The following is a 17,005-nucleotide window of genomic DNA, read 5'->3' as shown; positions in this document are numbered from 1 at the left end:
TCTAGTCTGTAAATACCCCGTCTTACTTGGAAGTCTTTATTTTAATATTTCTCTCTTAAAGAGGTTGCCGAGTGCATGCTATCTTTGTTCAGGATACCTGCTTTAAGATCTGAATCATAGACTACTTATTAAATAATTTTTAAACAAAAACAAACAAATAAGACAACCTATCTCTACTATCGCAATCTCTTGTAAGCTCTTTTTGCAACAAGAAGATGTACTAATTGCTGAAAGCTTGCCAGGGTCAAGTTACTAAATATTGCTACAAGTACTATAAACCAATAAAGTAGTTAGCTAATGATTTTTCTTTGACACATGACAACAGAATTTGCAAAAAGAATTTATTTGCCTCATATAAAATATTATTTTTCAGACAACTCAACAAGCAAAAAGTTTAAAAGATTAAAATCATTTTTTAGTAGGAAGTTTTCCAATATGCTCATTTATGGATTAAAGGTATGACAATGAAATAGCTGATATGAGTGGGTAGACTATATTGTAGATTTAAGTTTTTGTTGAAATTTTAAACTTTCCTTTAGCCTGATTTCTTTAAGCCTGTTAAGAACCTCCTACTTTCCCCAATTATTGGATTAGTGTACTAGTTAAAGTTAAATATCTTATTTTTTCCTAACATTTAAAAACATTTTCCATCGCTATTATTACATATACCAAGTTATTCTTATGGGCATCTTAATGGCTATTAGTGCATATTGGCAATAATCATAACAGTTGAATACCTTCCACAGGTGTTGAATACCTTCCACAGGTGTTCAATACCCAGGTACTAACCGAACTTGGCATCTGATAAAGTTCTTTCTATTAGGGAGATAATTTTACAACACATCTAACTATTCATGTATTTTGAACTATGCTATAATGATGTTTGAACAATGAAGAGGAAAATTAGATGATACCAATGAGCCTGGGAACCTGTAGCTTGGCTATCTTGTTCTTCAGCAGTTTGGAGGGTCCGCACAAAGGAAATGCATACCTAATGATATGGGGAGAAGGGATGTAGTTCATATGCTCTTATAAAATAAGCTTTGTAGTTCAGTTAAACTTAATAAATAGGTAGATCCATTAAATTTTTGTTGGGAAAAATAGGTACACTGGTACCTCCATTAGTCTTTTAAAATTATGTTATTTTCCTCATATTTCAATTTAAGTTCATTACAAATACATCAGACCCGGGTGTGAGTCAGGGCTGAACATAGAAATGTTGTTTCATTCATTGCTATATCCATCAATAACTAGAATACAGGCTTGGAATATAGTAGTCATCAGTAAATGTTATATTAAGCAATTAATTTAGCAAAATTACTAAATCTAAAAAAACCAATCTTTAAAAGTAGGTATTTCAGTTGCTGTGGAAGTATGAAAAGTGAATAGACAAAAAGGGCCCTCTTAGGGCCAATTAAGTCCTATCACAAAGACCATGACTTGCTCCGCTTATTAAGGCAGGAGTTAATCACCCCTGTGCTCCTACTACATTTTAAAATATTCCTTTATTAAAGTGCATGTCACCTTCTATAGTAATTGATCTGCTTCCCTACTAGACTGCAGCAGCCTCAAGGACAAGAAGCATGTTTTATTTATCTTGGTATTTGCAACACTTAGTAGTTCTCATAAACGTTTGCTGAACAAATGTATAAGGTTGATGTTGCTATCATTCTGATATAGCCTTATATTATTACAATAAATACTTAAACACATGCTAGAATAACATTCATATTTTTTTCACAGGTGAAGATGGCGATGTGATTTGTTTGAATTCAGATGACATTATGCCAGTTGCTTTAATGGAAACCAAGAACCGAGAAGGGTTAAACTATATGGTACTTGCTACAGAATGCGGCCAAGGTGAAGAAAAGTCTGAGGGTCCCCTAGGCTCCCAGGAATCTAAATCTTGTGGTCTGAGGAAAGAAGAGAAGGAACCACATGCAGACAAAGATTTCTGCCAAGAAAAACAAGTGGCTTACTGCCCTCCTGGCAAGCCTGAAGGCCTGAACTATGCCTGTCTCTCTCACACTGGATATGGAGATGGGGCTGATTAATAGCGTTGTTTGGGAAATACAGAGATGAGATAAACACTCTCATTCAGTAGTTACTGCAAGAAAACTCTACTAGAATGATAAATGACATGGTGGTCTATAACTCCAAATAAACAGTGCAACATTCCTGGGTTCTTATCTTGGTTCTGAGAGCCATTTGGTTTCAGTTGTAGCAATCCCCATATCAGCTGCCTGACTTTCAGTAGAATTATGAGATGAACACTAAGCATGTGGAAAGCTTAGGAAGACTCAGAAGTCTGGAAGGGAAACACTGCTCTCCCTCTCCCTTGAGGTGCTTTAGACTCTTACCCACCTTTCAGTTTGGGCTGTAATAAAATTATCTTGGCCACATGTTTAGAGACAGAATAGGTGTGTTCAGGGATCTGAAGAAGAGGCTAAGTAGTAGGCTCAGGGGGTCAATTGAACTGCAGATAATCTCAAATGGGACCAAGGAAATGAGAAATAATTCGACACATACAGAAGAAACCAGCACCTGTGACATGAGAAATCACTTGGAAAGCTATTACTGCAATGATATATATTATCTTTTTCTTATTTTTTATGTTTTTATTTTTGAGACGGAGTCTCACTGTGTTGCCCAGGCTGGAGTTCAAAGGCATGATCTCGGCTCACTGCAACCGCCGCCTCCTGGGATCAAGCAATTCTGGTGCCTCAGCCTCCTAAGTAGCTGGGATTACAGGCATGTGCCACCACACCTAGCTAATTTTTGTATTTTTAGTGGAGACGAGGTCTCACCATATTGGCCAGGCTGGTCTAGAACTCCTGACCTCATGATCCACCCACCTTGGCCTCCCAAAGTGCTGGGATTACAGGTGTGAGCCACTGCGCCTGGCCAATATATATTGTCTTTAATCACTACTGTAAAATATTTTGTATCTTTGAGGCTTACAACAGTAGATTCAGTCATATTGAAAATAAGACTATGAAGATCTTTAAGTCCTGAAGTTTTGCATCCTGTAATCTTCAGTTGTATAAAAATCATTCTGACTTGTGTGCTATTATGGAAATTAACTAGTATAAGGGTTGCTATTTGCCATATCTATTTTATACATAAAATACTTAAGATTACATTTTATATCAAATTATGCTTAAAATTAAATATAAGTGATTATACAATATTAATTCAAGCTGTGTGATTTTTAACAGCCACATGAAAAAATAAATACCTAAATGAGAGCTATTATTTAAAAAGCTGTTCAGCAAAACACCTTAACTTAAAACCAATATATATATTTTGCAGTTGTCCATTTAAATCTTAAAGCCACAATTGCTCTAACAGCAACACCAATGAAGCCATTCTCTGTGTTATTCAGTTGCAGTATTTAGGAAGTTTGCTAGATATAGAGAAGAACATTTTGATTATAGCATTTGCTAAAATATGTTGTGGAAGAAGGTCATGTATCCTTGGATACTTCCACCTTGGATAATTCAGTTAATCTTTTAATTTGCCTACTACCTGAGAGCCTGCACAGATGATTGGCAAGGAACACGGAGAAGTGAATGTGTTAGTTCTATGATGAACAGCCCCCAAGTTAAAGTCCAGGATTTGTGGTCACTCTGCCACGTCTGATATTCTGCTGAATAAGGCAGGATATTTTGTTTCTGATCTTCTCACCCTCTAATGGGCATTTGCCATTCTTTTTGCTATGCCATGGTATGACGCCCCTTCCTGTGCTGGGTAATTACTCTGCCTTTATAATCTGGGTGGGAACTGTGTTCCATTTGCTCCCCCAGTGCCTCTTACAGCAAGAAGGCAGGCATGTGACCCAGCCCTCACCACTAAGACCCACCCACCCACCTGCTCCAGGCTGCTAATTGAGACCTAGGGATGCAAAGAATCAGAGACCATGGGAAGTCTTCCCTTGTGATGGTGCCAACTGCAATAGTCTGTGTGTTAGTCCATTTTCATACTGCTATGAAGGAATACCTGAGACTGGGTAATTTATAAAGAAAAAGAGGTTTAATGGAATCACAGTTCCACATGGCTGGCGAGCCCTCACAATCATGGTGGAAGATGGAGGAGGAGTAAAGGCATGTCTTACATGGCAGCAGGCAGAGAGCATGTGCAACGGAACTGCCCTTTATAAAACCAGCAGATCTCCTGAGACTTATTCACTGTCACAAGAACAGCACAGTAAAACCCACCCTGATTCAATTACCTCCCACTGGGTCCCTCCCACACACATGGGGATTATGACAGCTACAATTTGAGATAAAATTTGGGTGGGGACACAGCCAACCCATATCAGTCTGGCTCCTGGCACAAAGGGGACACTGGTGCTAGAGGTGGCATCTAGAGTCCAAGGCCAGGAGAGTCAGCAGAGCTAGGCTGGAGCCTGGTGCCTCAGATAGCTTGGGCAGCCAGGGTAGACCCATTCTGCTGTCTGCTCTCAAGTCCTCTCCAAGGTTCTGAGAGTTATCTCCATATCCTTTTAATAAACACTTATCTTTTAAACCAACCAGAGTCAGTTTCTGTTGCTTGCAGTAAGGTTTTTGCTCTGACAGTGGTATGGACTTTTAACTTTGGAAGGTACAAAAAAACATCAGAAGTGTATAGAAGAATTAGATTTGCAGTATAATACACTTGCATTACAATTTGAGCAATAGAGAATGCATAGGATATCTGAGGGGAAGGGCCTACAAAATTTTCATGTTTCAGCTAGAAATAAGTGCAAATTAGCAGCAGTAGTTTTTATAATTCAAGATGAATAACAGTGGTAGAAATAATTTAATTCAAAACAAAATAGTGGCTAAAAATGTTGTGTGTAAAATGTATTATAGATAAAAATAATTTGATAAAGTGTAGTTAGTTGGTTAATTCTGAAATTGTAGTACAATTGGAAGTTAATTCCAGAAAAATTAGATCTTAAAATCAAAAGGAAAAATTGACAGTGGCTAAAAATGGCACTTGTTTAAATATGTTATTCACTAAAAAGTAGCGTAAGAACAAAATCTTATTGATAATTTTTTTTTTTGAGACGGAGTTTCATTCTTGTTGCCCAGGCTGAAGTGCAATGGCATGATCATGGCTCAACGCTACCTCCGCCCCCCGGATTCAAGCGATTCTCTCCTGTCTCAGCCTCCTGAGTTGCTGGGATTACAGGTGTGCACTGCTACACCTGGCAATTTGGTATTTTTAGTAGAGATGGGGTTTTCCATGTTGGTCAGGCTGGTCTCGAAATCCTAACCTCAGGTAATCTGCCTGCCTTGGCCTCCCAAAAGTGCTAGGATTACAGGCGTGAGCCACTGCACCCTGCTGATAATTTTTTTAAATCTGCAAATGTGATCTAGGAAGACTTGAGAGAAGTAATGACTCACAAAGACAGAAGCTATAGCTGGAAAGAGTTTATATGAAAAAGCTGATCAATGAATCTAACCTTCATTTAAAATTGTTCGAGGAAAAGAAATAATCCATAAGAAAAATATTTAAATAAGTTGAAATGCAATATAGGGTTGGAAGCAAATGCTATGTTGTTTGTGGTTTAACACTGACAATTGAGGAAACATTTATCTAGATAAAATTAATATGTTGATATAATTCTGATGAAAATGCTTTACTCCAAATGTTCTTGAGAAAAGTCTGTTTCTGGACCCAGATGCACTCTACATTGCTTACCTATGTTGGCTTTCACTTTCCTATTGGACTCTCCTGGCCTATTCTTTCCTGCTTACTAAATCTCACTCAACCTTTATAACCAGCTCATATTCCAACTTTTTGGAAAGGCCTGCCCCTAACCCTCTCCCTTCTCAGAATGACTCTTGCCCTTATTGTCTTTAAATCTCATTTGGCAGTAACTGCAAGTTTTTTCCATTCTATTTCTATGCATTTTACCTAATCAAATAAATTGCAAGCTTTATAAAGATAGGATGGTGTATTTTATTCCTTTATGTAGTCTCTGAGCCAAAGTAGGTATTTGTTTTTAATGAATTGATAAACTAATTTTCTCATCATCTTCTTCCAGCCTATTTCAGGACAAGTCCTTGCTTACAGCTCATACCAGGGATACCAGAAAATTGATCTAATGCCACTGGGGACTCATGAGGATTCTTTCAATAATGAGTTATCATTTGAGACCCAGACAGATTATAGAAGTTGGGGAACTGCCTTGAAGTTCATTTCAATCATAAGTAAGGCCCAAACTTCTTCCTGAAGCCCTTGAAGTAATAGTGAACACACGCTAAAGGAAGCAAATATTTATTTTATCATTCTCAGTTTCTAACCTGTCCCAAACCCACCTTTTACCCTCAGAATAGCCCCTGTGAATGTAGGATGAGTGTTAGAGTGTCCTTGACTTCTCTTTGATACTCCTTGGTGAAAGGAAGCCTGTCCAACTTTCCTTTTGGCAGCTGGTCAGGGTTGCAGGGAGGCTGAATCAGATGACCTATCCTGATCCTTTCAGGCTTCTTCACACACAACCAGAAGAATTAAGGGGCCAAAATATACCCCCCAAACACTATTGTGAATAACTTAGGATATTTCCTTCCAGTTTTTTTCTCCCCAATATGAGCTTATTTTCGTGGCTGGAATAGTCGTAGTTGTACCTCTCCTAGTTTTTTTCACTTAACATTATTACGTAAGCTTTCCCTCTAATTATTAAAAACATTTTGGGAGTGTTTCTGATGACTGCATAAAATCCCTTAGGGTGGATCTACTATCATTTACCCCTCCTTTGTAGATCTTCACATTCATTCATTTACTCATTTAATAAGTATTGAGCACCTAAAATGCAGAAAATATTCTTATAGGTGCTAAAAATAGAGCATTAAATAAAGCAGTCTCTGTCTTGATGGAGGCTGCAATTCCAGCATTGTAGTTGGAGGAGGAGACATAATAAATAAAAAATACACATACAGGTGTGGAGCAAACTCAGCATTCCATAGTGTTGCAGAGCTTGAGATTTTTAAGTGCTCATTCAAGGTGGGTCTGTTGAGAAAAGCTGGTGCCCTGAAACACAGAATAAAGATATTTAGATAAACACCTCAAAGATTTTGGCTCAGTAGACCCTTCTGATCCCTCAGAGCTTGTAGAGGTGGCCCACTCCTCCAAAGTAAGAGCCAGCACTTTCTCTGTAGAGAAAATGTGACAGAGGCCTCTTCTCATCCAGGCAACTGGTGTGCCCTCAGGAACCACATTCATCTTTCCTGACAGCCAGGTTGATAACTATGCTGGCTAAATCCCAGTATAACTTGACTAGGGATATGCTGGGTCTGATAAGGAAGGAAAGAGATTACATCCCATAGGAGTTCCAAGAATTAGCTAACATGCACTGGAAGGGGTGAGGGGGCTAATGCTGGGATTGCGTTCTGAAGGTCAAGGAGATGGGAAGATAAGACTGGGTAAGCAAGAATTCATTCACTGGGTGAGACTTTACTGGGACATGAGATTTAATATTCTGGAAAAGACCAATGGAGATGAGGCAAATTTGTAGCTAGGGTGGCTTCAGAAGCCGGGAGAAAACAAAGACCCTTGAGTTTCCCTGTCAAAAGGTAGAGGAAGGAATTAAAAGGCTGAGGAGTGGGAATGCTTAAGTAGACATATAATGTGAAGCCAGAAGACCCACCAGAAGATGCAGCATTCATCAAGATCATCAGGAATGTGCTGATGAAAGGGGCCTCACAAGCATCATGAAGAAGCTCAGTGATGGTCTCCTCTGCAGGCAGAGCTTTTGGCAGGAGAGGCAGATCCAGAGCTGAGCTTGTTAACATCCATGGTCATGACGTGGGCCTAAAGTAATAGAGGCCAGATGGCTGCACTTGACCACCAGAAGCCAGGGACCCTCATCACTAATGACAGAGAGGACGCCAAAGGGGCTTGAGTCTAGATATTGTGGAGATAGTTAATAAAGCATGTGTTAGTTTCTTCTCACACTGCTATGAAGAAATACCTGAGACTGGGTAATTTATAAAGGAAAGAGGTTTAATTGACTCACAGTTCTGCAGAGCTGGGGAGGCTTCAGGAAACTTAACAATCATGGCAGAAGTGGAAACAAAACATGTCCTTCACACAATGGCAGGAAGGAGAAGTGCTGAGCAAAGGGGGAAAAGTCCCTTATAAAACTGTCAGATCTCATGAGAACTCACTCACTATCATGAGAACAGCATTAGAATAACCATCCCTATGACTCAATTACTTCCCACCAAGTCCCTTCCATGAGACATGGGGATTATGGGAACTACAATTCAAGATGAGATCTGGGTGGGGATACAGGCAAACCGTATCAAAGCATGTTATCTGTAGGGCAAAATAAATGAACAGCCAGTCCTTAACATCCAAAATCAGTAGAAGGCTTTATTAATCAGGTTCTTAAGATAAACACAACTGATGGGATATATAAATAGATGGTAGAAAGATATATGATAGAAAGATAGATAGATAGATAGATAGATAGATAGATAGATAGATAGATGAGATGGGACTTACTAAGGGGATTGGTTCTCATGATTATGGAGGTAGAGAAGTCCTGCAATTTGCCACCTGCAAGCTGGAAATCCAGGGAATTTAGTAGCCTGACTCAGTCCAAGTCTGAAGGCCTGAGAACCAGGGGAGCCAATGGTGTAAGGCTCTTTCCAAGGCAAAAGTCTGAGAACCTGCAGGGAGCAACTAGTGCAAGTTCCTGAATCTGAGGGCCAGAGAACCTGGAGTTCTAACAGCCAAGGGAAGGAGAATATGGGTGTCTCCGCTGCAGAAGAAAGAATAAGAGCAAATTAGCTTTTCCTCTGCCTTTTTATTCTATCCAGGCACCCAGCCAACCAGATGATGCCTATCCACATTCAGTACAGAAAGATGTTTCTTACTTAGTCCACTAATTCAAATGTCAATTTCTTTCAGAAACACACTTTCAGACATATACAGAAACAATGTGTTACCAGCTATCTGGGTATCTCTTAATCCAGTTAAGTTGACACCTAAAATTAACTATCACAAAGGCAAAAATGTGACACCTAAGGTTAATGATCACAAAAGCAAAATTGAAGAAACACGGGGCTATCGTGGTGTTTCTGATAAAAATTGTGATCCTTGCCCAATGCCCAGACCTGAGGCAATTTTTGGGTTTTCAACTTGTCAACTGACAGTGGAAGGACCCTGCAACATCATCACAGGCATATACTGCAATGGGAACTATGGCCATGTGCTCCAGTGACTGTACACTGAAGGAAGGGGGAATTCCCAGACATTTCAGACAGTTGGATACCGGGTCTGAGTTGATATGGGTATCCAGAAACCTGATGCATTATCTTAGTCCTTCTGTTAAAGTGGGGCTTATGGGAGCAGGTGTTAAATTACATTCTGGCTAAAATCTAACTTACAATGTGTCCACTCGGTCCACAGCCCCACCCAGTGGTCATTTTCCTACTCTTTAAATGTGTAATTGGGATCAACATATTTTGTGGTTGGCGTAACCCCCTCACTGAATCTACGGCCTGTGTGGCAAAAGATACCATAGTGTGGAAGGCCAAGTGGAAACCTTTAAAACTGGCCCCCTTTTCCTTCCCCTCCCTCAGCCCAAATTGTAAATCAAAAACAACACAAATCTCAGGTGGATGACAGTGATTAGTGCCACTATTAAAGATCTAAAGGTTTCAGGGTTCATGGCTTCTATCATATCTCCATTTAATTCACTAGGGCTCCTGCCAAAACTGGATAGATCTTGGAGAAGGAGTGTAGAATACCATAAGTTAACTCCAATAATGGCATCAGTTACAGTTGCTATGCCTTATGTAGTATATTTGCTAGAGCATATTAATAAGACTTCAAGTGCATGGTATGTGTCTTGGCATTTGCTTCTCAGAGGATCCAAACTTATATATCATCCTATTGATGGGACAATTTAAAAGACTACTTAGGATAACTGCTCTTAAAGTTTAAACACATGGAGCTAATGGTTGCCCTTGACAAGTTTGTGTGTAGGGGAAGCTAAATTAAAATAGGTGCAGGAGAAAATGAAAAAGTAAATGGAGAGAACAAAGATGACTCATTTAAGGCATTTTTCCATTTAAAGGGAACAGAGAAGTGAGGTAGCAATCGGAAGAAGATGGGTCAAGGGAGGTTTTGTCTTGGGTTTGTGTGTGTTTTTAAAGACAGGAAATATTACAGCTTGTGTTTATTAATGGGAGTACTTTAATAGAGAGGGAAAAGAAATGATGCAGGATGAAGAGAAGATAATTGTTGAAATGATATCTTTGAGCAGAAGACAGAGATTGAGGCTCAGGATATAAGGGCAGGAAAAGGATATCTGATACTAATTGGCTCCTATGAAATGTGATAGAATCTCTCTCCACTCCTTTTAATAAGAGGATTTTCTTTAATGAAACAGGCTTCCAGCCAGTTTTTCTTTTTCTAACTTGTACTCCAAACTTCAGATCAACCTATATTTTAAAATTTGTTTCAATACAGTAAAATATTTTAATACACTGTATTTTTTCATAATAATTGGTGATACTTGCTCAGTGTACTTAATATCTAGCTAAGGTTAATGAATATTGTAAGTCAAGGGTCAACAGAATGATCTGTAGGACTACTGCAATCTCAGAACTCCTAAACTTGTGTCATGAAATGTTATTGCTACATAAGTGCCAAATAAGTGGTGTAGCCATTAGGTGGTAAGAGTTCCCTAAGGGTGAGACCATATACTGTGGTGTGGTGGGGAGACAAGGTTTCGTAGAAGAGACAGAACTAATCTAGACTTGAAGAACAGATTGCATTTGATTAAGATGACAGTGAGGGTGAAGGTTTTCTAACCTGCTGGGAGGTAGGAATTCACAAGGACCTTCTGTGGAATATAAGAGAAAATGTTGCAGACTACTCAGGGGAACAGTCAACCAGAACAATTGTGTTTAGGTACTCTGGTAACTTCTTGTGTACCAGTGCGCTGAGTTCTTTCCCAGTGATGACCTTGATATCCTCCTGAAAACTTAGACAAGATAACTCTAAGTTAATTCTGATAATTGACATGGAGACACAGGATAGGCAAGCACAATAAATAGATCAGTAAACTAAAAGCTATCATGTGAAGCATTTTTTAGTGTCACTTCTAGAGTTTTTCTGTTTACAATAAGGACAATGAGAATTAAGGGTGTGTAATTGAGTTCCAATTAGAACTTCCTCTGATAAAGAAGAAAAACTAAATATGCACCCTAAAGTAACACTAGAAAATGTAGCCAGAAGATTTTATGATGTGAAAAATACATACTGTTAAATTGTATAATTTATTTTATTTTAATATTTAATGTGTTGCCCTTGTTGCTGTTCTGTGACACAGGAAGATTCAGTGGCACTTGTACTTTCTGCCTCATTTGGATCTGTAAGACCCAACGCTTACATTAATTGGCAGCATGAGTATTCATTATGATTGTGAAACATTGTTTATTTTTCTTTTTTAGTTCCAATACTTTATATCTCAAGCAAAATTAAGAGATGGCAGTATTCCATGATAAATTTATAAAATTTCCAGTCTTATCTATACACCATTCCTTAAACATCAAATGACCAGACATCCCAAGTTTCAATGTGAGATGATGGTGTCTGGTATTACTGTCTTAATTTATTAACTAGTTTGGAACTGTTAAGTATAAAATTGTGAATAATTCTTCATCTCGCCAATTCCAATTGAATATAACCTCATAGTTGTTTTCCCTCAGGGTGTAGGCCTTTTCCCCGGATCATTTGTTATGTCTTTAAAAAAGTATAAGTGAAGAATATGTTTTTAAAAGAAGTATTTGAACAAGGAAGAACAAACATCATAAGCCCTGTTCTCTACGTTTCTTACCAATATCTGTCCATCAGCGACCTTTGTCAGTTTCTGAGTGTAGAGAAGAAACTGCCTGAGGTAAAAATGGGATTTCACACTCCACAAAGCAAGGTGGACTACTACTTGGAATATTACTAACACAGTACCTTTAGGTAGTACTTCTAAAGATATCAGAAAATCCCATCAAAAAGCTGTTACAATGAATAAAGAGTCATTTGATACTAGAGGGAAAAAATCCAATTGCTTATACATTGTATACATTGGGAATAACAGATTATACATTGGGTAAAATACTCTTAGAAAAAGAAAACATGAAATAGGATTGTACCGGTAAAAATAAATTTAAAAATAAATCATTTTTAATCCAATTTCTTGATAATACCATTATTGCCAAAGGGCCAATAATGTAGTTGCCAAAAATAAGAGCAACACTATAGTTTGAGAATTAGCAGGAAAAGAAATGAGTTCGGGACATTCCCATCAATGATCTCAATCATAATTGTTGTTTCTAGCAAGTGGGTGCTTAGAATTTTAAGATCCTTAATTTTTTTTCTGAGTGAAAATAATTTTTATTTGAAGTATTCTAAAGAAGCTTCAAAATTACAACGTAAGTGGAATATTTTCCTAGTTGTAAATATAGTAGAGATTAAAGTATGTACTCCAAAAATACACATTAGTAAAAGTTTCTAATTGCCTACTAGATCATTTAGAGTGGTGCAAATATTGATTAGGAATAAAAAAAAGTTCTAATTCTTTAATTTCATTTTTGAAAGTTTAGTTTACCTTTAACCTAAATTTCTTACATGTAATAATAATATATTTATTCATTTATACATTTTTGATAGAAAGTGGAAACAATTATGAGAGGATAGTTTGAGCAAAGCCATTGTAGCCATTTTGAAACACTTGGAGATAAGCAGAAGTAAAGCTTACTGAGTCTAAGGACAAAACAAAGGAATGGGAAACATGCTGCTGCTGCTTTTCTAAGTGAAATAACTGAATTCCAGTAAGACAGAGCAAATTCGGATGTCTCCATTTTTGTTTTAGAGGAGCTTAGTTTCACAAGAATACACCAGAAACTCACAGGAATACTATAATTTGAGGTAGATCTGACACTGTGTTGTGGAGAACTTCAGGTTTTCTCCTACTGAGTTAACTCAGTAATTTTAAAGTGAAAAATTCCAAATGAAGGGTCACATGCTTTACCAAAGTAATAATTATTCTAGTAAGGTACATATATAGACACACATTCTAATAAGGTGTGTATATATATATACATATATACACACACACATACATACACATACATAATGTATGTATTTCTCTAAAGATTAAAAATTAATTATTCAGCAAAATATCTTACTCTTTTCCCTAGAAAAGAAAATTTGCCTGTCTCTTAAAGTCAACTTGGATTAGCAGAATCACCTCTGCTGACACTTGTCAGTGGCCGCTCCTTGCCTGGACGTGATATTTGGAGGTCATGGCTGGAAACAAATGGGAGCTGTTTTTGGAGGCTACATTGCCTTTTTAGGTTATGAGGGTCTCTCTGTGTTTAGGATAACATGATTGACAGCTCCATTCTAGCTCCAATTAGCACCCTATAATTTATTAGCTTCTGCTTTCAGATTATGCGTTAACTTCACAAATATTTCAACCACGGAAACAGCAGCTATCAAGTGTCTCTTTCCTGATCCAGCCCTCTGGGGCTGGAGTGAAATACAAGGAAAGAGCAGTACAGTTGGTCTGTCAAGTGAGAATAATCATTTGTGCCTGTGCCTGTCTGAGGGCATAATGTCTCTGATTTCTCTTTAGGTCTGCATCTGTGTGTATGTGTGTGTGTGTGTGTGTGTGTGCGCGCGCGCGCATGTGTGTGTGTATTTGTGGATAGATTCTATTGTGCAGACACCATATTTGTATTACTAAAGCTTTATATTTATAGGCAATAAGCAAAAATTGGTGTTTAGGAAATGTGAAATTTATGTTTGCTTAACCCTGCTGCTTTTATAAATGTCACAATTTCAGTTACATACAGACAGCAATGGTAATAATGATACTGTTTTATATTTATTCCTTTACTCCAGATTTTAGGAATATATAATAAATCCTAAAAATCTAGTAAGAAAAAATGAAATATACAGAGAAAACAGCTTGGTGAGTACCATAAAAATGTGAACTATTTGCATGCGAATTGTCAACAAACTGTTAAAGCAATTTTACAAAGTGATCTTAGGTTTTTCAGTTTCATTTATTTTTAAAGTATTTTCACATATCTTTCCATTTTTCTTCCATGCTTAGATGACATCCTAATTAATTACATTAATAAATTCAATGTATGGACATAGCATTTACATGAAAGCAGTTTGTTTAATTCTATTTATTTTTTATCCCCTCCAACTCCAAAGTAATTGATCACTAAGTGCTTAAAAAAGTTCTTTATTTTGACAGAATATGTGCACGCCTGCACAGAAATGCAGGCTTTTTGATTCTAAGCAAAATGAAAATTAAAGTTACCTGAAGAGTTGTTTTTTCCAGATGTAGAAGGGCACAGAAAATACAGTACTTACCCAGAAAGAGCGAAAACAGAAGTGCTCAGCAGGGTTTCTGAGTCTCAACATCCGCCATCTCCCATCCAGACCCAAATCAATCTTAAGATATTGCTAGAATTTGCCATGCATTTAAATAGAACTTCAAAGGGGAAATGAGACGGGATAGCAACTCTTTTTACACTGAAGGAATAGAACAGATAGAATTCCCTGTAGCTGGGTGACCAAATTCTCAGCCAGAGGGCAATCGGCAAAAGGATTACTTGGTGGTGGAGAGCCGTCTCTTTCCTTTTCATCACCTCTCCTTCGACCAAGGCCAAGTGCAAAGAGAAAGCTGTGGGCAAGGAGGACACTAGTGCCAAAGGGGGTGATTAGAGGAGAATGTAACCTTTCTCTGAGCCCCATGACCAGGTATAACATATGTAAAAAAGTCATGTTTGCCTTTCCTTATGCCATCCCTCGTTTCCTTGAATGTCCTTTTTTCAACTGCTGGAACGTTATCGAATCTGCATGGTTTGACTACTATTAACAAGACAGGTATGAGAGTTCACATTTTGTGTGACTTGAAGTAAGCCCGAAGAATGTCAGTTGGGGCTACCATTTCTCCAAAGTTCTCTTTGATGCTCTTATTACACAGAACCGAATCATTATGGATCTAGGTCATCTTGCATTTCTACCTTACGAAGGTGTGGAATGGAGAAAAATCTGTGGTTCGTGTGTCATACGTGCCAGGTCGCTGGAGCCTGGACTGGCTCAGCAGTCTGGACGGTCTGTTCAGGACCGCCCCAAAGGCCAGTTCCAGTGAATGAGTCTCCTCACCAGCAACCTGATATTCGGGTCAGATGTAGCTTAGGAGAGAAGTTTCAGTAATCAGAACCTTGTGGGTGGGAAAATGTTCCCTGTGGGTTCTGATCACAGATCTTGTGAGTGTTAACGCAGGTGGGGTACAGGTAAACAGCCTCTTCCAATGGGGAATACATGGAGATGTCCAGCAGATAACGCACTGCCATGCTTTCTTCAAGAGTATATTTAGTAGGAAATTCTGAAAAGCGCACTGGGACTTAATGCATTTTATTTACACTTGTATATACCAGGGATTCATGCCAGTGGAACATGGATTAAAAAAATCCACAGAGAAGTCCAAAGTTAATTTTAGTTATTGCTTCAATGTCCAAACCTCAGGCTAACTCTTACACAGCTTGATCAGGTTGGGTGTGAAGAATTTCAGAGTGGTGAAGGCTGTTAAACACTGAAGTGAATAAGAGAAGCAATATTAATTCCCTCCTGGAGAATAGAGAGCTGTACCTTACTGAATAGTCTAAGTAGTGTCATTTGATGGAGTTTGGACAATGCCTTATGACAGTTCTTTTGAGAATTGGGATTCTGTAAGTTCTACCAAAGCATCATCAATCTGTGCTTCTCTGACTTTTTTCCTTTCTTTATACATCTATTGTGGAGAAAATAAGCCCAACGTTGAAAAGCAAAGAGACAAATCAGAATTAGACAAGCAGTCATGCAGTGAATAACAGTGCAGCCCTGCATGGGGGCTACCCGGGTTTTCAGCCTAACTTTGCCACTGATGAGCTTCATAACTAGGCAAATTATTTCTCCTCTGTGTGCCTTAGTTTTCTAATAGGTAAGAAGGAGAACATCACAATAAATACCATATAGAATTGTTGTGAGGTTTAAATGAGTTAATCTATAGAGATCAGTGCCCAGTGCATGATAAACAATTAACATTAGTTATGATTATTGCTTTCACATGTGATGTACGTAATCATAGAGTATCTTCCATCAGAGTGCAAACCATATTTCTGGAATGATCATGTGTACTTCACAGGTAGCCAAATGACAGAAAGAGGGTATGGGGAGCTCTGCCAAGCTCATGCTGTGAGTTAGATCCCTTAACTGCTTCCAATTCTTGAGACTTATCCAAGATAAATTATATTTGCCTCTCATGTTATAATGAAGATCAAGATTTGGACTAATATTTTTATGCATTAACGAGGTACAAGGGCAATTTGAGCAGCACACAAAACCTCTCTACCAGACACTTTTGTGAAAGAACAGAAAGAACTTTGGCATCAAGAGGAAACAAGGGGAAAAACTACCAGTTTCTTTCTTAAGCATCTTCTTTGCCTCGTGAGAGATTTGGTTTCTTAGCCTAGTTTATTAAAATATAAAATAGCCAATATTTCAAAAACACTTTTAACTGATGACTCTACTGTCTTGAGTCTAGAATTAAACATGTAACAATAATTCTTTTCTGGAAAATAATAAATCTGTACTTGACTGAATGGTCTACAGGTAGTGCTTTTTGTACCATCTTTGCTTCTAACTTCTGAATGCTAACAGGCAAGCCCTTGGCCTCTGTAGGCCACAATTTTCTTATCTGTAAAACAGACAGGGGTACCTAACTTCTCATTCTCCAAGGTTGATGCGAGATGGGAACAGCTAACATATTCATAGCACAGCAAACACGATGGAAACACGTAAAGATCTATCTATCTATCTACATCTATCTATATCTATACATATGTAATACTACTGACATCAAATCATACTACTGTGTTATTTTATTCTACTAGAAAAAAACTAAGTTATTTATTTTCTTTTTATGAAACAACACAGTGAACTCATA

The 17,005-nt window shown here is 37.9% G+C and overlaps 1 protein-coding gene across 5 annotated transcripts in view; it reads left to right on the top strand.

The window, feature by feature from the left end:
* LOC105465485 (ROS proto-oncogene 1, receptor tyrosine kinase) overlaps positions 1-3,232 on the top strand; it is a 142,906-nt gene extending 139,674 nt beyond the window's left edge. For all 5 annotated transcript variants that reach the window (XM_071096353.1, XM_024787848.2, XM_071096351.1 and 2 more), the window contains one exon: positions 1,744-3,232. In XM_071096353.1, coding sequence (XP_070952454.1) covers positions 1,744-2,054 — 311 coding nt within the window. In that variant the 3' untranslated portion in view covers positions 2,055-3,232. The remainder of the gene's footprint in view (positions 1-1,743) is intronic.
* The last annotated feature ends 13,773 nt before the right edge of the window (positions 3,233-17,005 follow it).

Source organism: Macaca nemestrina, chromosome 5 (genome assembly GCF_043159975.1).
Source record: "Macaca nemestrina isolate mMacNem1 chromosome 5, mMacNem.hap1, whole genome shotgun sequence".
NCBI classification, from domain to species: domain Eukaryota; kingdom Metazoa; phylum Chordata; class Mammalia; order Primates; family Cercopithecidae; genus Macaca; species Macaca nemestrina.
This window is presented reverse-complemented; position numbering and strand designations above follow the sequence as displayed.